This window comes from Atractosteus spatula, chromosome 5, assembly GCF_055471065.1.
Source record: "Atractosteus spatula isolate fAtrSpa1 chromosome 5, fAtrSpa1.hap1, whole genome shotgun sequence".
NCBI classification, from domain to species: Eukaryota; Metazoa; Chordata; class Actinopteri; order Semionotiformes; family Lepisosteidae; genus Atractosteus; species Atractosteus spatula.
In genome coordinates this window covers 43408775-43434524 of record NC_142710.1, presented here as the reverse complement: position 1 = coordinate 43434524, position 25750 = coordinate 43408775, and the positions used below count along the sequence as shown (strand labels likewise).

The 25750-nt window shown below is 41.9% G+C and overlaps 1 protein-coding gene across 1 annotated transcript in view; it reads right to left on the bottom strand.

The window, feature by feature from the left end:
- Nucleotides 1-25307, bottom strand: part of opn4a (opsin 4a (melanopsin)) — a 53429-nt gene extending 28122 nt beyond the window's left edge. The window contains exon 1 of the mRNA XM_088916541.1: nucleotides 25170-25307. Coding sequence (XP_088772667.1) covers nucleotides 25170-25307 — 138 coding nt within the window. The remainder of the gene's footprint in view (nucleotides 1-25169) is intronic.
- Nucleotides 25308-25750: the final 443 nt, after the last annotated feature.

The following is a 25750-nucleotide window of genomic DNA, read 5'->3' as shown; positions in this document are numbered from 1 at the left end:
TGCTGTGGTACTGTAGAGAGCATAAGCAAATCCTGTCAAAAAATATGCACTACCAAAGTGCTGCATCCCACATGACTCATTCTGTACTTTGGTAGTCCTAAACACTAATTGGCCAAGGTTACATGAGACAGGTACTAGTACATTATGTTGTGTAGATACTGTATGGGTAGATGGTGATTGAACTGATGTTAGCTAATGATAGCTAATGTTACAGTAAAGTATACAGTATGAAGGAGTTTGTCTTGGAGGTCTTACTCTGTAAGTCTGAGTGGCTTGCAGCAGTTGAGCGTGCCCAGTGCTGGCTCACCCTAGAGCAGGAGACAGGCACTTCTCTGCCCCAAGCACCACTACAGGAAAGAAGTCCATTTCTGGACTGGGCTCCTCCTTCCCACGGAATTTGCCACAGGCTTGGACAACAGATAACAGGATTGCTCCTGTACATTTCTGTCACTGGTCACTTTATATAACACGCCTTTCATTTCTGTTCATTAAAAAGAACTTACATTCAAACCATTATTCGACAAATACTTGCAGGATTTAAATGTGTTTTTTTTATCTGTATATTTAATATTTGTGCTTCCATCATGATTTCAGGTTTATTTCAAGCTGGTAATTTACAAGCTATTAAATGCTAAGAGAACTTGCATATCTGAAATGGGACAACCTGAACTGCCTTCATGGAAGTCCAACTGTTATTCCAGTGTAGAGGAGGCAGCCCAGCAATATGCAGGACTGGCATGTTTTGTAATAGGACAAACCCCAGCAGCTCCAGCCACAGGCAGGAATTATGAATAATTCTGTAGCTATGCTAGCTGTTCAAACATGCAGGGCATTTTAATATGAAAACAGGTTACAAGGACAAAAGAGGACCAAATATCTGGGTAATGTCCAGTGGAACCTGGAAGAATCTGACACCACAGCATTGCTGGGGTTCCACCATTGAATTTTAAATTCCAGTCCGTATAATCCTTATAACACTTAATGTCTTAATTATACAGACATCCCCTAAAATCCATTGCACACTCTGTAGGCAAATACAACAATTACAAAGCCATTTAATGAGCTAGGCTTTAATTAGAATGAATTTGCAGAGGATTATTCATCATCCACAACAGGGATGTGAACCAGGGACCTGTGCAGCTGTAAGAAATGATTCTCTGACAGCATGTGTGGAGTCTGTGTCTCTGCCAGCTGGGGTCCACCTCTACAGATACAAAACTCAGAATAGCTGTCCCTGGTTAATGCACCCCACATAAACGCAGGGCCTGTTGCTCCTGCACTGCCTGGGATTGAGGAGCAGGACCTCATTACCAAGCAGTGCAAGAGTCCAAAATCTAAGCCAGTCATGCAAGTGTTCAGACTCCAGCAATTTCAATCTGAATTTTTTTTTAGTTCATTCCTGGTGGCTTGTGGAATGAGTTCTAAAGTAACTTCTGGTTGTCATTAATAACAGGACTGTGCTGTTGAATTCATTCATGTGCAATCCATGGGGTGATATCCCTGTCATTTATTGCAGTAGAATCTAAATGATTATAGCCAGGATGATTCAAAGATTGAAGTAGACCTACTATTACATTTCACTAGCACTTAAAAACACAGAACTCTTTCTTGCATTAAGTGATTTGCAATGTTGTACTATGGGTGTTACAGTAATGTACAAAATCTCCTTTATAATATAAAACACTATACAGTATATATCCATCCACAGTAAAAGACTATTTTGAAAAACTAACCACGAGTATAATCATGTATGCCAAATGGAAATAACACAGTGAATATGTATGCAGCTATTGTGTTGTGCTAAATAAGGAATTAAGCGTATTCTATTAATTAAAACAGCTTTGTTAAAACCTGGGAAAGGCACCAGATGTGAAGCAGTGAAGAGTAAAATCAATAATAAGGAAAGATGCTGCTCACTGGGAGACAAATTTAAAAATCAAAAGGTTCCTTTGATGTGAGCTACAATCTGGGAGGGAATACAACATTTAAAGTATAGAATATGAATAGACAAGTCCTTACCACTGCACTCCTGTTACCCCAACCATTCATCCATTCATATTCTAGCTACTTTATCCAGTACAGAGGTGTATGGGAGCTGGAACCTATCAAGGTACACCCTGGAATGGGTGCCAGTGCATCACGGGGCACACACAGACACAAACACACATTCACATCAGGGACAGTTTTCCCAGGAGCTAATTAAGCTACCAGCATGTCTTTAGAGTGTGGGAGGAAACAGGAGCACCCTGAGGAAACCCACATGAACGGTGAGAACATACTGCATACAGTAAGTCCACTCAAACTCCACTCCACCCACCCCAGTGCCCCAGCGCTGCGAGACAGCAATGCTAAAAACTGTGCCACCATGCCCCCCTCCAACCAAACCATCACCTCTTTGATCTCTGCTATCATGCTACATCCAAAAGACTGCTGAACAGCTCAGATGAGGCACTTAAAATCCTTAATGTCTGGGCTAAAGGTTGTATCTGATTACTCATTTTCACTTTTCTTTATTTTCACCCAGCCACTTAATTCTCAATACACATTCCCAGAGGTTTTCTAATTATCTTTTTCTTTACCTGTGTAAAGTGTAGAAAAACTCTCAGCTGACCATGTAATTAGACCAATGAGGAGGCCGAGAACGTGATGGTGATAAAAAAGGTGTAGCCCTCAAGGACCAGCTTATTAGAAATTGTTCCCAGCTCTGCCGTGCCAGTTGGAGAGGCCTGCAGCTCAAGATTCACCTGGTCAATGGGCTGTTTAAATCCCAAGTCTTTCAACACTGAGGAATTAAGGAGAAAATCATGCAGGGCTATGGATTTCAGCTGTCACGGTTCTGTCAGTGGTGTTTACTTGAATTTGGCAGGGATTTGTTCGTCTTTCTTTTGATTATTTCATTGTGCTCATTTAATCAATTTTAGAAAAGGCATCTCCCCCCCCTTTATTACTCATGCAGAAGCACGTTCTGTAGTTCAAGGGAATTTTTTTTAATCAGGTGAGCTGTTCCACAGCCTATATCAATTTAAAGCTGACATTTCAGGATGTGTCACTTGGTGCAACATTGAGAACGCTAGAAATGGAATATTGGATTTTGCTATTTTAGGTGATTTTAGCTGTTGGTGCTGGTGCATGATAAGCTCATCCTCCTTGATTTGTTCCTGTGGCCTGCAGGAATTAGACTGGAGAATTTCCTAAATAAGCTCTAAATATCTGTCATTTACAAACTGGCTGTAAACAGAATTATCTGACTGCTTGTCTTCTGACAGATTAGTTTCTAGGTGCTACAATCAGGTGTTTGTGGGAATCTGTCTGCAAAGTTTTCTTCTGCAGTGACATCTCCCCTTACATGCACACAGTCACTTTCTATTCCTCTAGTCCCAGTTACGACTCAATTGAACTTCTCAACCAGTTACCACATGTATGCACAGTGCTGACCTCTTAACATCTGCTGCATGTCCGCAGAAGACAGCATCTACACATCCTACAGGTGTCATCCTTCAAGATTGGTGCACAGATCCCGGGGGGCTCCTCTAGAATGGCAGCCAAGTCCTGCAATTTTAAATACAGCGGAAGCTACCATTTTCCAGTTGAATTGCTACCTCGTCAGCACCTCAGAGAACAATGCACTTCTTCAGCAGCTGAAGTGAGTCCATCCAACCTATGAGAAGATGTGGGGCATCTTGGGGAAGAACAAAGCTCTATCAGCGCAAAGCATCCTGAGCTACCATATAATCAAAGTGCCGTCTTATGTAAACACCACAAAACTGTAATAGAAAATACTGTATACAGTGCTGCAGATTTGTATTGGTCTGCCCTATTTTGTGTTAATTCACACTTGTGTTTGAACAAAGATTCTTCCCCCAGTCCCTAGCTACCCTTTGCCTCATTTGCATCTGCTCTCTGCTCATCTCTCACTCCCTTGAGCTCCCTCTTTCATTCTGTCCCCAGCCATCACCCCCTCCTACGTCTTCTCTCCTCTTTTTTTTCCAAGGCGGATTGGATTTCTTATTTTAGCTCTTCTCCCCCTCCCCCCAAGGGAAACCAATTAAACTGCTTTTCCATTCTTATTTAGGTAGCTGATTTTCATTCAAGAGGACCTCGACATGAAAGGCAGCCTGCTCTGGAGAGCAGCTGGAAGCCTTATGTGACAACTAAGTAGCACTTAATCTCTGACAGTGGAGGGTAATAAGCTTGCACACCTCTTTACCCCGAACCCTGGCTGGAGTTAGGAATCGGGTACATTGTCAACACTTCAGCTGTTCTTATCACGAAGCGGTAGGCGGGCTTCAGGGCGTCCATCTTCCAAAGCTGAGGCCAGAATGGTAGGAGTGTCTGGCTTTTATAGGGAGAGGCTGGAACAGGAGGCAGGTGCAAAATAAGAAAGAGCTGGAGCGCCCTTAAGAGGAGGGACTTACGATCGTGACAGTTCTTCCTAATGTAACAACTTCATTATCACTAAGTACTGTACCTTTCAGCCTTATTTCTGTTACCTTTATGGAAACTGATTAGAGCTAATCTATAAGAATATCAGCAAACAGCATTGTATGTAAAAACCAACATGTTTTTTTTAAAAAAGAAGGTTTTCAAGTAAACTGCTAGCAACAATGTCGTCTGTGAACAATCTCTGAGGCAAATCTCGCGATATATTTAGACTTCTAGAAAGCTTTTGATAAGGTCCCTCTTAAAAGGCTTATCTTTAATTTAAATGCAATAGGAATCCAAGTTATGTGTGCACAGGGACTGAAAACTAGTAAATGAACAGGAAACAGAAGGTTTAATCAGTAATTGTATAGATGACACCTGTGGGCAAAACCAGAAAGATCTTCCCATCTTTATCTCTGCACTGATTTAAAATTCAAAATGTAAAATTTTCCCCTTGAGCAGCATGTTTCTTAAGAGGTCAGGGGACATGAGGAGGGATACATTTAGACGTTGACACGAAAAGCTACAATATCACTTTGGAGTCAGGGATTTCTGGGAACACCCAGGATTCTGGGTATGAGATCCAGCAGGAGCACTAATGAAGAGCAGCAGCAACACGGAGCACTCTGATTAGGAAATCACTTGACAGTGTCCTGACACAGCACAGTGAGCACCAGCCACAAGCACAGGAAGCCCTCACTCCTGTTTTGCAGAGCCCAAGCTGGGTGTCATTTCAATAGGAGATTGGTAAATTAAGGGTGTAGAACGTTAGGATTTTTATTCTGGATTATAAACTGTGCTAATGTACAAAGTCAGGATCAGAAAATAATGAGTAACAATTAGAATTTTCTTATTCTGAACAGCTGCACTTTGTGCCACAGATCACACTGAGAAGCAACCATATCCAGCACACTCTGTCCTCTGGGGCCTTGTGGCCTTAACAGGTAATGCGCAAGAAACCACAGGTAATTCTAAAGCAAAGCAATATTACAGAGAAGACCATACCGCAAAAACACAGACCTTAAATATTAATAATAATGGTGCTGTTTTTGGATGAAAGGTCTTGCCTTGATGTGGGAAAGAAACAAAGACTAAAGTCAATATTTGCAGAAGGTCAGAGTCACTCAGGTGAATGGATCCCCCCCAGTGCTCTGCATTAGAGAAGAATCTGAGGAATTCTCCGTCCTGGCCAGGCTGTCCTCCTTTTACATAACAGTGAACTGGAGATGAACCATCAGGAGGAGAGCTCACTCCAGCGTGTATGTGAAGAGTTGAGTGGAATCACATGAGCACAGCTCAGACAGAGGCCCAGAATGTTTGAACAGAACATGTGAGGATCTAAAAGTACAGACCTTGAGGCAGGAAATCATGAATTACAGACACAGCACTAACTGTGTGGTAGGAGCCTACAGGGCATTTTCAAAGTGGGCAGCAATAAGGATTAATTTTCCCACGTCTTCTTTCTGTTATACCAAATTAGGCCAAGTGCTCTTAGCACAAGTGTGTAGGACATGGCTTTACCTTAAAGTCTCACAAAGAATGGTCTATACAAAATCCTGAACTGATTCTGAACTGAAGCTGACATTTATATCTCAATTTAAGATGACACCATTATCATCATCATCTACTGCTCAATTAAATCTGTATGTGACTTTCTATTGTGATTTTTCATCACCAAGAATCCCAAAGCATAGTGTGGCACATACTTCACACCCCACTGCAGTGCAGTCCCACTGCACAGCAGATCAGGGAGAAGAGTGAGAAACTGCTTCACCAGATGGAAATTGGGAACATCAGGACATTTGGGTTGACCAACCTATTGTTACAAACAGTAAAATGGTGTGGTGGGAAGGTCTCCATCTAGTAGTCCACAAATTCCATTTCCATGGAGGTTCGTTGGAGGATCACCATCCTGTTACTGAGGGCCTCCCCAAGTTTCGTCCACAAACCTCTGCCTTTCTCACCCATTTTGCCCCTACTGTAGATAAGCAATCATTCCACTTGGCCACCTTGCTGGGATCCAGTGTATCCTTGGTGTAATGGTCATCCAGTGCACTCTTCACAATGACTTGTGAATGTTACACATGATGGGCAGCACAATTTAGTCAAAGGGCCCCCCTTACCTGGAAAATCATTTTCCCCTTAAGAATCATTCAGAATCCAATTCATTTTTGTTCATTTTATTTCAGACCTGGTTTTCTGTTGGTTGGTTCTTGGTATTATTTGCCTCTGACAAGCACGTGTTGTGATATTTATTGCAGTTTCCACAGGAAGAGCAGGTGTGTTAAACATCACTGTCCCTTGGACTCGTTTTCAGATCAGCTTTAATGTTAGCTGCATCCCCAGTGCTTTTCATCCCAAAAGACAGAGGAGTAGCAGTCATAGCCTATTTAAGTAAGTGCAGCTCTGTCTGCAACAGTCCATCCCCCTGCTGCAGTCTTTCACAGACCCATGGAATCTTTGGTGCACTCACATATCTCTTAATCTGCTTAACTGGCAGTGGCAGTGGTGTCGCCACTCTTGAACCTTGTTTTTTGCTACTTCCTCTAGAGGGAGACATGTCTCCTACTCCTCTGTTACCACGCTGAAACAAAAGTGGCATGCTGTTGGTGGGAAGGACAAAGATTTCCAGGTGAAATCAAATTTATTTACTAAATTTATTAATGCTACATCTACCTATCCAAGGTATGAGGTGTTTACTAGTCAGTTTGTATTGAGGTACTATAAGAATGGCATGCTACAGTACAGTACTGTATGTTCATTCCCTTTATTGCCAATGTGAGATCATATCTTAATATATCTTAACTACTCCTTCAAGCTGGGACAGAGTAGGGGGTCTCTGTCCAAGCAGACACAGTACAACAGTTTTCCAGAAACAGGTCAGTGGAGTCTTTCAGTTCAAGAGGTCTTGGATGGTGGTCTGTGAACTTAATTCTGCCCTGCACTGAGTCTGCCTGCTGTCGGATCCTGTTGCTCAGAAGGCATGAAGCAGGATTAGGGTCTGGATATAGGATTGCATTTTTCATAATCACCCTTTCATCACAAATGAGTTCAGCACTCTGTGTTTAATATGAGATTGAAGCATTTCTGATGCTGTCAGGGGAAAGTAGGATGCAGGGAAAATTGCTTTCTCTTATTTCAGAGGCACAACATCTGTTAACAGCTGTAAACAGGAGTGGGTTAAAACAACTGCGCATCACTGTGCAAGCTCCCTGTTACCATTATGTAGGAATCACCACTCTCATATTTCACTGAAAAGGCACTAAATTGTGTATGTTTGCAGAATATAAAACCAAAATGTATCCTCAGTTACTATGAACAAAACATCTCTTTGATTTTTTGTGTTTGTTAGAATATTAAGAACTGTCTGGACTGTCAGGCTATTATCTAGCAGGGGTGGGGTCTGTGAAAGACATCTAGGGACCTCATACCTCACCAAACACAGAACACAGTGCCCCTCTAAAGCATGTACACCTGTGAATTTGTCTTGTTATCTGTTCTCTGCCCAACACAGGGGTTCTGCTGCAGAGAAAAGTGGGAAAGTTGCACTCATCTCTTCTAGGCTTCTGTGTGGTTTGTAATCAGCCAGATGGAGGGGTCATTGATAATTCTAAAATGGTGAGGATAAAGGGAAAAATAAGTAGGGATTTTCCATTTTATAAAAATCCGGAGAATCTGGATCTCTAGCTCTTAAAACAGAAGGTTGAGTGCCATCCAGTCCAGTTCAGAGCACTACCATAGAGAAAGGACACTCCCGTAACTTCCTTCACACTGAGCACACAAATGTCAATGCTGGAGCAACTTGGGCCCAAAAAGTGTCTAAACTACAATAAGGCATAATTATATATTACATATTACATATCATACAGTGTATTAGTATAGAATAATTTTAATTTACACAAGAACATTTTGGGCAAGGTTGATTCACTTTTAACATGATTTATGTCTTTTGCAGTGGCGTAACAACACTTACAGTACTTGAACTTTATTGCCATGTGTAACCGGTACATGTACTGGTACAATGAAATTCTTACAGAAAGTCTCTTGATTGTTAAAAAAAAGTGTAAGACAGAAAGTGCAGACAGTGCATCAGGACAATATACAAACAAACAGTAGACAACGTACAAGTAAACATGTAAACAGTTCGAATGTAAACAATGCAGACGTGAACAATGACTGCAAACGTGCAATAAATAAAAATACAATGAGGTAGATGGTGTAGGTGTGGTCCGAGGGACAAGGCCAAATGTGTTTGCCAATCGCACTGCTTGTGGGTAGAAGCTATTGAAGAATCTAGATCCAGTAAGAGTCTATATGCTCTTGTATCTCTTGCCTGAGGGCAGTGGGGTGAAGAGCTCATGTCTGGGGTGGTGACTGTCCTCTGTCATGGCCAGAATTCTGCCACAGTAGCGGTTCTCATAGAGCTGTTTAATCTCTGTGAGACCATGGCTGATGATCTTCTGGGCCAGGTTTACAATTCTCTGCAGTGTCTTTCTCTCTCTCAAGGAAAGGTGTTGCCATACCACACGGTGATCCCATTGGTGACGACGCCCTTGATGTTGCAGCAGTAGAAGTTCATCAACACAGATACTGGCATCCCCCATCACTTGAGGCACCTCAGGAAATAGAGGCGCTGCTGAGCCTTCTTCAAGATAATGTCTGTGTTCACAGTCCAGGCTAGGTCATTATAAATGTGAATTCCCAAAAACCTAAAGCTGATGACTGTTTCCACTTCTGTTCCATCAATACTGAGTGGGCTTTGAGTGTGCGGCCTGTGTCTCTGAAAGTCCACAATTTCTTTTGTTTTACTTATGTTCAAGTCCAGGTTATTGCTATGACACCACCTCAGCAGCTGTAAGACTTCATCCCTGTAAGTGGACTCGTCATCATCGCTGATCAGGCCTATTATATTGGTGTCATCTGCAAATTTATTGAGGCGGCTGTTGCTGTGTCTTGCTGTGCAGTCGTGAGTGAATAGGGAGTACAACCTTGGACTTTGACAGCAGTCTTGTGGGGTGCCAGTGCTCAGGATGAGTGATGTTGATGTTTTATTACCTATCCGCACCACCTGTGGTCTCTTGATTAGGAAGTCCAGCAGCCAGTTGCAGACAGAGTTGCACAGTCCTAGTCCCCTGAGCCTTGTCACCAGTTGGCTGGGTATGATGGAATTGAATGCTGAACTGTAGTCCATAAACAGCATTCTCACATATGAGTTCTTAGTGTCCAGGTGTTCCAAGGCTGTATGTAGAGCTAGGGAGACAGTATCATCCACTGATCTGTTCTGGTAGGTGAACTGCAAGGGGTCCAGGGCTGTGATGGAGGAGTTGATGTGTGACAACACCAACTTCTCCAGGCATTTCATCACCACAGATGTTAATGCCACAGGGTAGTAATCGTTCAGGCACATCGCTTTTGTCTTTTTGGGGAGTCCGTAACCACATCCATAAACACTGTGGCCAGCTGGGCTGCACATATCCTAAGGACGTGGGATGGTATCCCATCAGGCCCTGCAGCCTTACGGATTTTCACCCTACTCAGAGTCTTCTGCATGTCCTGTTCTGAGAGTTTCTAAACAAATTCGCCATGTACTTTTGAGGTCTTCTCAGCAGTGTCTGTGTTCAGAGTATCAAAGTGGGCATGGAAATGGTTCAGCTCATCAGGCAGGGATGTGTTGACAATTCATGTCAATTTCCTGGCTGCAGGCCTTGTAGCCTGTGACTGACACACAGCCACAGCCACAGCCTCCGGGTCTCAGCGCACTGCGTTCCAAGCTGCACTCTGTAGCTCCGTTGAGTACATTTTCTGGCTTTTTCTAATGCATACTGTAATTCCCTGTACAGCTCTTTTTCACCCAATTTGAACGCGGCAGATCTATCTTTTATTTTATTGCAAATTTCATTGTTGAATCACTGTTTCTGATTGGGAAATGTCCTAATTTTCTTTTCTGGTACACAAATGTCGGTGCAATATTTAATATAGCTGGTGATCACATCACATAATGTTGTTAACAACTAGTTTTTGCAGTATTGTCTACTTGGACCATACGTTTATCTCATACTGGGCTTGTAGAACAGCTTATTACTAATTTCCCTAATTCAGATTTAGACTAAAGGACCAAAGATCCAGAACCACTGCGTATCATATTTAAAGAAATGATTACTGAAACTAGGATTGGTGATTTCTTAAGTGAAGTGGAATGTAAAATCTTGATAGTTTTCTATCTTCTACATGGAAAGATATGTAGTGTGAGAAATTACTTATATTCTTGCGAAAATCCTACAGGAAAAATTATATATAGACCATTTCGTTGATGAGAGTAAACTCCTGCTTGTTGTACAGTATACAGTTGTCTAGCAGGGGGAAAAGCAGCAAAACAGCAAAATAAATCCATCTTTCCAATTTCCAAACCACTTTATACAGTACTTGAGAGTCACAAGGCAGCCAGAACCTATCCCAGCAAGCAACAGGTGCAGGGCAAGACCACATTTTTTTTAATTAACCTATTTGTATTAATCGCTGAAGACATAATAAGGTATACATTATTGAACCTGTATTTATTCCTCTTGCAGTAGGTATGTCCAAGTGTTTTTATTACAGGCTGATGTAATTTGGGAATTTTTGGAAAGTTGATTCAATACAGCCATTTGAAATACCCATAAAAGTACATTCTGCAGACACAGCTCACAGATCCTCACACATCTTTATTATAATTAACCTGATGACTGTGTGTTTTCATGGAGACTGACAATGTGCAGTTGCCTAATATTATCACATTGGACTTGCGTTTCTGAGTTCCTCAACTCTGTCTCTGATCTCTGACACTCCTGCTTTGACTCGCTGAGCTTGATGATCGTTTCCAGTCACTGAGCTGCGTTACTTTGCAAATCAAATAAAGAATCATCCAGGGACTATTGACCCAAATCATTTGATTTACAGAAATTTTTGCTCAAAAAGAACAACTTATTTGCAAAGTGCACAGCTCTGTCCACCAGGATGATTGTAGTTTTTTTGAAGTTTTTACCTTCTAAATATTTGCACAGCCTGGAATGTTTTGTGTGAGAAAGCTTTAAGGGAATTCTTAGAGGAAACACAGCTGCCACCCATACTCAGCAGACAGATGTTGGAGGGCAGTTTTGCATCAGCAGTGCACCCCAATAAAATCTGAATCTCCCCTCACTGGCATTCAGTACTCAAGCTCAGAGCTACACTGGACTTACAGAGTCAGGTTACTGTCAGGCAGAGAAAATGAGAAGAAGCATTTAACAATACATGAAAAGCACTGCACTAACAATCTCCACTGCAATTAAATTGGCATTGTTTTTTTTTCATGTGGCCATACCACATGCTTCCAATAGATGAAAACATAATTAAAACAATTAGCAGTCATGAACTGATACAGAGGTGCAATCTGAAAAGCACCAGCACCAAGCAGGAGAGAAAGCAGTGAGTCAGAAATGCTTTTATTTCTTCAGGAAAAATTGCCAGCTACTGTATTGTCAAGGTCAACAGCATAATGGGGCTTAGTAGAAGCTTCTGACACATATTTTATTTATTTCTGCAAAAGCCTCAAAAAGGAAAACTGCATATACTGTAGGAATATGTTCAGCAATCCTTCAAAGCTCACACAGCTTTACAACATGCTAAGCCAGGCAACAGAGCTTTAATCGAAGACAAGCTTCACACTGTGTCATTTACCAAAAGGCAGATACGGTAGTGTTATGTGTATTTCAAGCCATGCAGAATTGTTTGTAACTAGAGGTTATTAGGCAGCTGCAAATCCTTCAAATAAATGATTGGAAAAAGATAAAGTCATGAGCATATTTCAGAAGGGGTCATTGCCTGTATGACTGAACAGTATAATTTCTGGTCACTACACATAATACTATATACATAATAAACAATACTGCATTTTGAGTATTAAGAGTTGCAAGGTCCAAGACCACAGGGGAATGGATGAAACCCTTTCTGGTTCCACCAGTGCATGATTACACCTTTCAGGTTCCACCTGTACCTTTACTGCTGCCCAACTTTGCCAAACTTTCACAAGGGAGACTATGCATGCAAGACCATTTTTTCAACTTCAAACCCTGCACTGCGTTTATCTACAGTAAATCTAGCAACAAGTCACCCTGGATGTCAAACATAAACCCATGTGTCTATTGTCACGGATTTGTGGTTATAGCACTTGGCTCAGTTTGATTCAACAGACTCGGAGGAGTTCTTTCTCTTTTGGGAAAATAAATCCTCACTCAAGTCCTTCCCACTCTTGTTTATAATCCTCCCTGGACAGAATCATCAGCAGTCAAATGAATAAGTAATAATGAACAACATGCAACAGAAACATGATGTGTATAACAATCCACAGAACACAGATTGAAAGGAGACTAGAGGAGTTGCATTGACAGAAATGATTTCAATTACTCCCTTGCACAAAATGATCTTGCTGATTTGAAATTGTTTCATCTCATTTCAACACTCTAGACCACAAGACTAGGTGTTTGCAACTCTGGTCCAAGATGACACCTGTGTCTTTTGGGTGCCATCCCACCTCTCTTAATCCCCCAGGCTATTCAATTCCTTTCATAGAACTGATTGTTTGATTAGACCTTTTCAAGTCCCTTGTGCTCAGGTTTTGGATTCAGAAACACTCTATGGTACTTGAATTGTTGTGTGTTGCTGACATCTTTCAAGAAATCTTTCTATCTTTCCTTCACAAAATGGCTGCGTTCGAGTCTTGGATAAATTAACTACTAGCAGCCAAATGGATGCACTGAATGGCCTTATGTAAATGAACATAAAATATAGACGAGAGGTAAATATGCTCACTTAACATGGTAAACTGACATTATACAGAAGATTTGTCCACTGGTATCTTAACTGTTCCACTGAAGGGAATGGAGAGGATGGTATCTGGGAACTTCAGTCAGCAAAATAAAGCTGCCCTCACAACAGGGGCTACTGAATGTTTGTAAAGGGCTACCACTCTGTTCTTCACATAAAAAATTCAAAACACACAGGGGCAAAATGAAAAAAAGCAGACACACAGCTCCGACCTAGAGTTCACAGCTCGCACCCCGACCCTTCCTGATCACTTGTTAAATGACTTTAAACATATAGGACACTGCACTGTCTACACAATTATCTCCAAGGAGCAGCTTGCTGTGATGGGTATTAATATTTGAAAAGAGCAGACAACTGGACATGCAATCTTTCAATTAAAGATGTCTGACTTCTGCTCCTTGGGACAAGGCAAAAAGCCAAGGTCATTTCCTCCAACAGAGCTCTGCACATTAAAAAAGCTATAAGACGCAGTTTCAGAGCCCTGTTATCCCCTGAAGACTCTTGTCTACTCCCTTCCTTCACCCTCCACTTTCTTGTCATAAATGTGTTTTGAAATTGTTGCCTTGCCCAGTGTCTGCCTGGTTAGGCTCTGACTCGCTGCTACCCTCTATAGGATGAGATAATAGATTATGGATAGAGGAATTGAGTGTTCTGCAAACCTGATTAACTCTTCCTCCCACCTCTCATTTCTAATTAGGTTACTGCAGAGGTGTTTGTAATGGTGGCTTGCAATTAACTTAAGCTAATATTTAAAGTCAATGCTGAGGAATGGCATTAGACCTGTATCTCTTAACATCAAGTTCTTATTATCTTATTGAGTTAAAAGAAAAGAACGTACAATACAGTAAATCTATTGTATATACTGTATACTGCACTGTACTCTGTGTATACAGTATGTGCCAAAGTAACAGTTGGGAGATCCAATACAGGCATGTTACTAACATTATCAATTTTCTCATTCCACTAGTGATTTCCACTGCAATAACAAATTTGACTGTTGGTAATTTAGCTTAGTTTGGGCAACAAGAATGCTCACATATTCTAAATGGGATTACAGCAACTGAAGCTACTATAAACTGCACGTGAGCTGTTCTCTACTGCTGAAAGGGACTGAATGTTCTCAGTACACTTCTTAATGACCAACAGTCAGGTGTTATTGTACAAGTTCTTTGATCTGAGCAAAACAGCAAGGTGAACATCAGCATAGGCAGACAATTAGCTATTGCAAATGCAGAGCCAGTGCACAAAGCTCTTCCAAATAGCTGAGCTGATACTGAAAGAACTCAGCCCACACCTAACACCTCAGTGCTGAAACACTGAAGACATTGGTTTCAGTGCAGTTCATCTGGTTATCTGACAGGACTCCTTTGAGATATACTGTACTGGAGTCAATCTTTTCCATCAATAGCCACAGTCTCTTCCGACTGCAAGTTCCAATCTGCCCAAATAACACAATTCAGTGTAAATTCCATGTTTAAGTAATGGATCCTTCTCTGCAGCTATCTGCACGTACTGTACGAACACTGTGACCTTAATTGCAGTAAATGTTAGGATTACATAAACCTTTATCACAGATGAAGTATAAAAACCTATTTCTCATCTCCACATTCTTAATAATTTTCCAGAAAACAAAAAGTGGGCAACTTCAATACACCGACTTCATTATCTTTTTTTCATTCTACACCAGAGTGTAGAAAGAATAGTGTCAGGCCAATTTCTTTTCTATCAGGGGCTGGCAGCCCCTATAGGCATTTACTGTGATATCATGACACACCAAAGCTTTCCCAGAAGAAACTATGGTAAGACAGAGCAAATAGCTTGTGAACACATGGTCAAACTACAGGAAAACCGTTAAAAAAAAAGGAATGGAGCTTTCAAGTATCAAATTTCAAATAATGCTTGTAAAATAAAGAATAACTGAATTTCTGGTTTACCCTCAAGGAGGACTATTGTTCCATACATCACCTTTTGTAATGGAATGAAGATCTTCTATTTAATCACATAACTCTGCCGAATTAAAATAAGCCTGCTTGTCCTTGGTGTAAACATCAGCCTTCCAAACTGGCTCCTGCTTTTATCAGTGAACTGCTAGCTTCCTACACATCTACAGTACACGTTGTTTGTGCACTGTGGACTTCTTTCAGTTGCCAAAAGAGCATCTGAACCCTGGGAGACCAGGGTTATGAACTGTTGCTCCAAGGCTGTAGAATGGTCTTCTGTTAGATCTTCTGTTAAATCAAATTTCATCTCAAAGCCCACTCAGATCTTTTGACTGATGTCTATTTTAATTCTGTTTAATTTCCTGTATTAATTTTTCTATACTTGCCTCTATTGTTTTTGCCTACATGTAACTCTAATTGTGTCTATAATAAACAAAGTTGCTCATTATTATACAGTAGATGACAGTCTGCTTCTGGCCCTGCAGACACATGAGCAGAAACCAATTTCTTCTCTGACTGAGTCTGCATTGTATTGAGTTTGGTGTTACCCCAGATGCAAACATATTAAGTCTCCATGCATGTAAAGGCAGAACTTTGGTCAAGGTGTTGAAACAAAGCTAAGATTTTTGTATTTATTTTTCATTTTGTATTGCCCACTTCCCCTGTTCCAACATTTGGAACTCCCCCATTTCCAAATGTCCCAAAGTGCCAGCCAGACCACAGTGCAAGCCTCAGGCGAATCCTGACCACAGCTGGCTAATGACATTATCCAGACTCAGGTAGGTAACATCTGGATAAGCCCTTTGCCTTTACTGGTGGAGCTACTTATTTCTTCTCCCAGCACCTAATTGAAAGGTTTTGTAAGCAAAGGCAATATTTTCTGCTAAAGACCTCCTTCACCTTTATCAGATGCTGTTTTTCATGAGACATGGGGAAGATTATACTTCAGTGCACAGACATCACCACAACTGGCGGTTGGGCCTGTGTGCCATGAATAGATAAACAAATAAAAGTGGAATCACAGATTAACTGGACACAGAAGACTGCACTCCCGCAACCACAGAGGCTTTTACTCTTTTACCTGTGCTTTCTATGTAGAGTCAGATATGGACCACTCACACAAGACACGGAAAGAGCTGACCTGCCGGGATATGCACTGCTGACAGCCACTGTCTTATTTAATAAGCTACTCTATAATCAACAGATCTTGAGTTTGATAATCAATAGTTAATGGGCTTTTATAGAGACTGTGTCACTCCTAAAAGGAGCAGTGGCACAATCATGCCAATGTTTACAACTTTGCACCAGCTGTTCCTTTGAGCACGCTCAGACCTGGGAGCTCAGAACAACTAGGATGGATCATTTCTCCTTGGATTTAATAAACGAGACTAAGAATCCAGCAATGAGAAGCACCACAGATCCCTGGGATTAAAATCAGCAGTCTTGGTACAACTGAATTGTGAATTCTGGAAAAACACCAAGCACAAAGAAAAGCAGACTGAATATCCATGTCTAGCCTTGGGCATCACACCGATGAATATCAGATTATCAAATTTACGGTCACAATTACAACTGCAGATTATTAGCTTGTGTTGACTCCTTGTTTTAGGACAGACAGGCCACATGACAGGAGAGCCATGAGAAAGAAATTCAAAGAACCACAGAACCAGTCTTGCTGGCTCACAGAGGCCTGGTGCCTTGGATGCAGCACAGGCTTTAGTAAATGCCAAGAAATCACCTCGTCTCTGATGAGAGTCAGATAAAATGGACTTCTTGGCTCATTCTATAACTCACAGGGATGTAGGAATACTTTGTCCTTTCTGAGGAATCAGCCTCTTTATTGTTGTGTCCAACTGCTGGAGGCAGGCCAAGGTACTGGGGTACTGAACGGCTGTTTCTTAGAGGAACAAAGCTTTTCTGTGCTTGCTTTCATAAGCTCACTTGGACCACAGAACCCAAAACACTCCTGTGCAGGTTTGTCCCAGCTCCAAAGGGTGAATCTGTTCTGAGTTAGCCGTTTTTTCTTTAGCTTCCCAATGAGATGATGAACCTTTGATGTATTTTTCATGCTGGTGTGGGAGTAGCTTTACTACCTTACCACTACAAGGCCCTGAGTTTGATTTATGACTTTCTGTGTGGAGTTTGCATGCTTTCCTTGTTTCATGTGGGTTTAGCCTAGTTTTTTGGTTTCCTCCCACCTCTCCTACCTCCCAAAAACATGCAGGGTAGGACTGACTGGCTGCTTTAAAATGGTGCATGTGCACTGCGGTTGAGGAAAAGAGCCATTCTGGGCACCTGTTTAGAGTCTGTGATAACATGTAATATGAATTCATTTGTTGCAACAGCAGGCGAGGCTGTGCCACAAAATTAATTCTAGGTTTCTCTAAGCAACTCTTGTTTCACATGCCAGAAATTAAAATCAGTTACAGTACTTTCAATACAAAAAAGAACATAAGAATAATAAAACTAAAAAAGAATAATAAAAAATAAAAAATGGTATAAATGAGAAGAAGCCATTTATATGCACAGTAAAGGTACACCAGAAAATGTGATTTAAGTATACTGTATACAGTATGGTGTGTATATACTTTTTAGCAAGATAAACAAACTCATCAAATTCAATGCAAAAATGGAGTTTGCATGAATGAAATAAAGAAGTGGATTAATCATCCCTGTACAGTCATCCAGGTACTGGCTCCCAGTAAATATTGGTACAATTCTCAAATTCCTTGCCCTTATCTTTCAAGGCATTAAGTGGATTGCCACTTAGCTATTTACTGTACATGAACCCACCAGACTTCTCATAATGGATCACAAGGTTGAAGGACAATGAACATTTTATGGGAAGCTGAGTCTTTCGTTCTAAAATTCCACAATTACTCTTGTGCCTGAAAGGCAGAAGAGCAGAACAAATTGGACACTTATTACTAGTGCATCACAGGCACCAGCAACATTCTCTCTGTGGGTTTAAGCAAACAAAACGAGAATCAGACCTGCACAGCACAATCTCCTGGTATTTGTACATAAACAGGTTACATTCACTGACTGGGACAGTGCACATCTATATCTCTGACCGGGACACTGCACAGCTGTATCTCTGACTGGGACACTGCACATCAGAATCTCTGACTGGGACAGTGCACAGCTGAATCTCTGACCGGGACACTGCACAGCTGTATCTCTGACTGGGACACTGCACATCAGAATCTCTGACTGGGACAGTGCACAGCTGAATCTCTGACTGGGACACTGCATAGCTGAATCTCCGACTGGGACACTGCATAGCTGAATCTCTGACTGGGACACTGCATAGCTGAATCTCTGACTGGGACAGTGCACAGCTGAATCTCTGACCGGGACACTGCATATCAGAATCTCTGACCAGGACACTGCATATCAGAATCTCTGACTGGGACAGCGCACACCAGAATCTCAGACTGGGAGAGCACACATCAGAATCTCTGATTGGGACAGTGCACATCTGTATCTCTGACTGGGACACTGCATATCAGAATCTCTGACTGGGACACTGCACAGCTGAATCTCTGATTGGGACACTGCATAGCTGAATCACTAACTGGGGCACTAACTGCACATGTTGCCAGGGTTTCTGTTATCACAATGTGCAATGCTGTTTGTGTCTGCTACATTTTGTGCTTACTGTTATATAAATAATATGTACAATATCTAATAATACCTTCTGTATACATGTCATAATAATATCAAAACTGCCTTTCTAACACAGCAGAAATCTATAATACATCTATGGCTTGAGTATAAAATGTACTGTGCAACCTGAGCAGGATAAAAGGAAATACAGATAGAAACCCCAGAGAGAGGTGTGCAGCCCTCTCACACACTAGCTTTCACACGCCAGGCACCAACGCTTTCACTGCATACAATACAGTATATCCCTACCTACAGTACAGCATGGAAACAAAGAGCTCCATTTTCTACCTAATAAAAATAAAAAGCTAAGCAGAATCATTACAATCTCTCTTTATTCACAAAATATATATTTATGAGTCTTGAAAGTTTCACAAATGGTCATGAGTAACTAAAAGATACTAACAACCCCGCTTGTATGAAGGCCACGCTGATGCGCGACGTTTTGCCAGAAACCCATTTTCACTGCCCGAGAAAATCGAGCCACCCGCCGCGCGGCAGGCTGGAGCTCCGCTGCCGGAACAGGTGGATGTTACGGGCTGTGGAAGAGAGCTGGGATCCCGCACTACAGGCGTCAGACAGCGCGCACAAGCCACTTGTTTGATGTTCATTTAATTTGCTTCATTACGATTGTTTCTCTTTTTCCCTGCTGCTCTGCGGTAATTGCCCGACGTTATCATAACTGTCGATCCGCTGAGCGTCCCCCCCGTCACCGGTGTGAAATATGCGCTCTGCTTGCGTGTGCGCCGAGGATTCATTCACTCCGATAAGAAATTTCCCTCTGTTTTTCGTTGTTGTTGTTGCCGCTGTGAGGCAGATTTAATTACTGTAAATGGCCTTCAAAATTTTTTACAGAAAGAAGAAGTTTTCATTCCTATGGGAGACTTGAGAGAACAGCCTTATAAAAACAGGAATGTAGTCAATTTAGATCCTTTAAAAAGCAACTACGGTTGACAACAGCAGCACATGTTTAAAGCAATCGCAAAGCCTGGTGCCTCAGATGATTATAAAAGACCACAGTTCGTCTGCCAGTGTGCACAGGCATTTGTGTCTCTCTCATTTATCTGCAGATATGACTCAGTGATCTTCTGGAGTGGAAAACAAAACAAAACCCTATCCTTGAGAAGTTATGAGCTTTCCATGGAGTGCATGGAAAAAAGTGATGAGCGCTGCTCTTAGTACTGTAAGAGATTGTGTTCCTTTGTCAGCATGTGCACATTTTAAAAAATGTTTTCCATTTTGAAGTTTGACCCACATACTGTAACATACAGATTTTACCATATTTTGAAAAACCCTTTTTGTGCCCTGTTGACAAATGGGTAGTTACAAAGTACTTCACTGTGGGATGGTTTGTGTTCACTCCAGATGGGACTGGGCAGGTAAACGAGCATAATGCCAGCAGCAGACATCTAAACACAAACCTCTCACATCCCTGCTCTACGGCCTCATCTGAGGGGGTAAGAGCGGCTCACAGTGTGTGTTAAATGATCAACAGCCTGCTGGCTGTGGAGGCAGAAGCATGGTGTGTTTTCTCCGCATGCCTGGTAGTGATCATGACAGACTCCACAGCTATCACAGTGATAGGATTTCATTTTCACGGTGAAAGTTCCAGCCTACAAGCAGATGCTACAAATTCTGTGACCACCTGCAGCAACTGCTCACCCAGTTAGTGCACTCAGCCTCTCTTAATGACAGTAAAACCTTCCCAGCATATTTTCCTCTGCAGCAGACACAGGCTCCAGTCCTCAGTGGGATAATCACAGACCTGGTTCCTAATCCATCAAACCCTGATCTTATTTCTGCAGTCAATTTCTAACACACAAGACTCAGCAGGTAAAACTAAACTCATACAGAGTATGACTCAAAGCACTTTTACACAAAGCACTTAACACATAACCTGCCGCTGTGTTAGATGGACAAAACTCCTTCCAAGACTGTTTCCAGAGGCTATGAGTGAGTTTCTGTGAGTGTTGCATTTTACTCAAGTCTGCAATGGCAGTTCAGTAAACAGCCTTTTTTTCCATGCCTCTATAAATACCAAATAAATATACTGTAACGAATAAGCCCCTGCACATAACAGGGATCTTGACTGCCTTGGCTGATGGTCTTCTTTAGCGTAGCCGGCAAGACCCCTGTTGAGGGCCGCCCATCGAGGGAGAATTCATTGCTGTAGAGCTTCCAAGCTTCCTTCTGTAATATGCTCAGTACTGCAGTTCCACAAGAGTAAGCCCTCCCCCAACACTTCCAGTAGGACTGTGGCAACCAGAGCCCAGGAGCCACCAGCAACCAGCCCACCAGCCAACCTGCTTCTGGAGATTAGGAGGCCCTCTCATTTTCCTACAGTAAAATGACTCTGTAGGAATAGCCACAAGTTTAAATACCAACTTTTGTCACTCACCTTGAATGATTTACTGTATATTTCATGCATACTATATCATGTTTCAATTTTTTTGTTTTATTATGCATGTTCACATGATTTACTCTACCTTTTTGTACATTTTGCCACTGCTTTGGAACCTGAGCTGTTTCCCTGTAAGTATTTATGACCCTGCTGAAAGTTAGACACAGTTGGCCTGCTTAACTTTGGTTCTGCTGAGCCACAGTGCGGTAGGATTTGAGGAGACCCTTCAGCCATCAGCTTCAAAAGCATTATTTTGATTATATTGAGACTTTTCACCTGGATTCTGAGATGCATAAAGCTGTAGAGATGGGAAATGTAAGTGAGGCTCTCAAGGACAGAATCCTGGTGGTTTTACAGTGAGCTTTAAAAACTTTAGTTATTATCACTAGGAAAATATTTTAACAAGTTCTTGTAAAGAAAATACTTAACCCGAGATTGACTTTCAGAGCTCAGCAGGAATGAAGACCATCCATGCAGGTGGCTGAAAATTTCTACTGAAGGGAAAAGATCATTTTAAATTAAAAGATTGTTGTTTAATATTTTTTAGTATTTGGCTGTTTTTGTGATGAATTACACAAAGTCTTTGTTGTAAGAGAACAAAACTTTTCATTGAATGGAACACATTTAGCGATTTGTTAGAAAACAGAAAGCTGCATATTCCTGGACTTTGTCCTGGGAGGTAGGGTGAAAGGCAGGACAACACTCCAGGCAGAATGCCAGTTTATTCCAGGGCACAATTTAGAGACAATAAGTACAAGTAGGCAGCATGTCTTTGGGAGGAATCAGGAATCAGAACACTCAAGCAAGCATGGGGACAACATGCAAACTCCACACAGAAGGTGCCAAGAACTGAAAGCAGGACCCAATAGCTGTGAGACTTCAGCAATATCCACCACTCCACCATACTGCTCCCCCCACTGAACAGTATGCAAAGGAATGTTGACAATGAAGTTTGTTCTTAACTTGTCTGTCAAGCAAAAATAATTTGGTATCTAATAACAATAAGAATTGAGCTTCATACGTCTCCAGCCTTTCACTGATGATACATGACAAAAACATTACTGGATGAAAAGCTTGAAAATAAAATAAGAACATGAACTGAAATAAAGAAGCAATGATTCTTTTTTTGATGGTAAGAAAAGAAAAACGTTTCGGCTTGTTTTGTTAAATGGTTTCTAATCTGATATAGTGGCTTAATAGCCAATCAACACTGTATGTTTTAACATTTTTTTTATTTCTATATTAATTTTTTTTTAAATTATCTATTTTCTGTTAATTACTGATGTAGTATCTGGTGTGAACTCTTGTGATAAAATTGTTCATTCTGACTAGTGGCAGATCATGTGAGTCCAGACACATAAATGAGCAAAAACTGTAGATACATATAGTATATCTGCCATTTATTTTAATTTTTGACAAACATTACATGAATTAATTCAGCACCTGTCTTCTGCACTGAGAATAACTGTGAAGCTGGGATCTGCAATGTCTGGAAAGAATCAACTGAACTACCCTCCCGGGCAGCCTGCCTGTGCAAAGCTGAAGATAAAGACTCATATGGAAAAACATCCTCCGATCAAATGCCATCTCTTGACAGCCAATATTTTTTCACACTTTAAAATGGGTGTTTAATGATGTAAGAAATCTTCATCCACTTCCAGAAATATTATTTGCATGAGGCCAAGCAGAAGTAGAGACATGAAAGAACCTTCTAACCTACAACGCAGAATACAGATCTTCACGTTAAAGGAACCACTGCTGTAACTTAGCTTGCTCCACATGCTTGACATGGTGTAGAACCAACCATGGGCATCAGGCCAGTGCAGATCACACATGAGATTCACACTGATGTAGTTGACGATCGCAGTCTGTAGCTATGTCATCATCATTTGTACAATTACAAATCACACCAGTCCAGCTTGCGCTTAGCTATAAGCACAGCTGAAAATCCTGCCAGAAGAGCAGCCTCTGTCACATGTGAACCTGTCCAGTACGGGGCAGCCGGACAGGAGTGATTGGTCATTGGTAGGAGAGATAATGCCTTGACTCATCCAACCAAACCCATTTGGTTGGGAATGTTTAAGGTTATTCAATTGATCAGGCCTACAGGGGCCCGATGACGTAGATTGTTCACCATAAACAAATCAATCAATCTAAGATGGAAAATGCAAATTACACGTTGAAAATAAAATGGTGGAGGGAAGAGGGAAGTACGACCTTTTGCAATTAAAACCAGAGATAAAGAGGTGCTTGAGATGTCAATATCAGTGTACCTGCGTGCATCCACCCAGAACAACTCGTCCTTCCATGCAAGGTTAAACAGGACCCAGCGGCAGGAGGAATCTCACAGAGGGTATGCAGTCTGTGGTCAGTGAAACATGCCTCTGCACTCGTGAGCCAGGGCCTTTGTTCCTTCCAGCAGTGAGAAATGTAAAGCCTACAGCAGGTTCCAGTGCCCTCTACCTGTAGGAATACTGCAGGAACACCCTGTAGAGCACTACTGCAAAGGGGACAACGTTAAGGCAGAGATCAACTGTTCTAACAAGTCCACGTCCATTATACAGCAGCAGTGCGAATGTACACAATAGGCTATTGTCACTTCTTGCCAGGCATGTATTTTCTGGTAGGATTCGTAATTGAACCAGCAATGAGTGAATTTCAGAGAAATTGGACAGCTGTATGAGAATGACAGACTGTTACAGTATGTGTCCAGAAAAAAAAACAAAACCCTGATTTTAGCGCTAGCGCACAAGAAATTGTTCAAAAAGGGAAAAGGCAGTGGGATGACCTCTCTCGAGTCTTCAGGAGCCGATGAAGCCTGAAAAAGAGCTGAGGTGGTTCTGATTTGGGGACATTTCTGCAGGGTGTCAGCAGGGTCAGCGAAGAGGAGTGCTAAAGTAGCACAGCATGGGGCTTTGTCTTTCATTTAAACTTCATGTAACAAACCTAAGACAATCTGTGCTTCACTTCACAAGAAATTAATTCTATTATTAAAATAGTGATGACTGTCCAAAAAACACAGTGCAGATGTATGTACAGATATAGACACTCACCCAAATGTCTCACGACAACACACTGTGGTGGTCACTTCAAGGGGTGAAGAAAGAGATACGATTTGCAGATAAAACATTTTTATACTTCGGCAGAAAAGTGTAAGAAGCACTTCCTCACTTTTAAGCAGCTGCCTCTTACTCACTGTTATTAGGCTGACATGGTGGGGGGATTTAGAATTTCCTCTTTCCAATAAAGATTTGGTTTATTCTCAGACCAACAAAATTTGGATCACAATTTTGGGTCTTTGTGGATGAGCAGCAAGATGTGGGCACCACAGCAAACTGCTCCAGGACCACTGTCAGGACCAGCAGAACTTTTATCGCTCTCAGAGCCACATTCCTCAGGTGCAAAAAGCTCAAGTATCAATACAAATTAGAATATGAGCACACGTCCAATTCACCCTCTTGTCCAGACCCTGACACATCAGATAACCAGACTGATACTAGGGGAAAAGACAGAAAATGTCCTTCACAGACGCCTACTGAAAAATAAAAAGCACTAAATAAAAGCTTCACACAAGAGCAACAAATGAAAGATTTTTTTTCAGTGCATTATACCAAGAGCACAGACAGCACCTTCTTGCAAGAGTGAAGCACAGACTTTTCACTTCCAAACTTTACTTTTTCAACAGGCACTACTGTTAGAAAAATACCCATAGAAGAATATTAACAAGTCCACAACGACCACCTCCTTAGCTACCTGAACAACCGGCTCATGTCTTTCACCCTCTGACTACAGTAGCTGGATAAGCGCCCTGTTTTCCTAAGGGGCTGCAGCTCAGAGGGGACTCATAGCCTGTTCTCGGGGTCACACTAGGGGAACGATGATGAGAGCAGAGCACTCACTGTGGTGGCGAGGGGCGGCAGCTCCACCAGCTTGTAGGCATTCACCACGGACTCGTTCCACACAGACAGGCTCTCCACAATGCGGGTGCAGTTGGGGTCCTGAGGCGGGCAGGAGATGCCCCTCCGGATCGACTGCATGGCACCTTTTCTCCAAAGACTTGAACAAAAGGTGAAAAAAATGCGTTCTACAAAGAAAAATGAAAGGAGCAAACAAGTCTTCCTAGTGCAGTGTCCTGTGCCTCAACAGCAGAGCACCCCGAGCGTCACTTTTCAATCACACGACAGAGAAAAAGCCCTCCTTCCCTGCTGCTCTCTGGTGAAAAGTTGCCGGCTCTCTCCGGCGTGTGTGTGAGGCACAGCTGCGCGATGCAGGCTCTGCATGCACACCGCTCTCAGCACAAGTCACATATCCTCCTGCTCTCTACATGCATACATATATATAGAGGGGCTGCACATGCTCAGTTCCTCCCCCTTTCCTCTTAGCCACTCTATACCTACAGTATTCAGGGCTGGCCTTACTTTCACAGATTAAAGCCCCTTCATATGCCCACAGTCATCAAAGGGCTTTCGGCAACACCCCT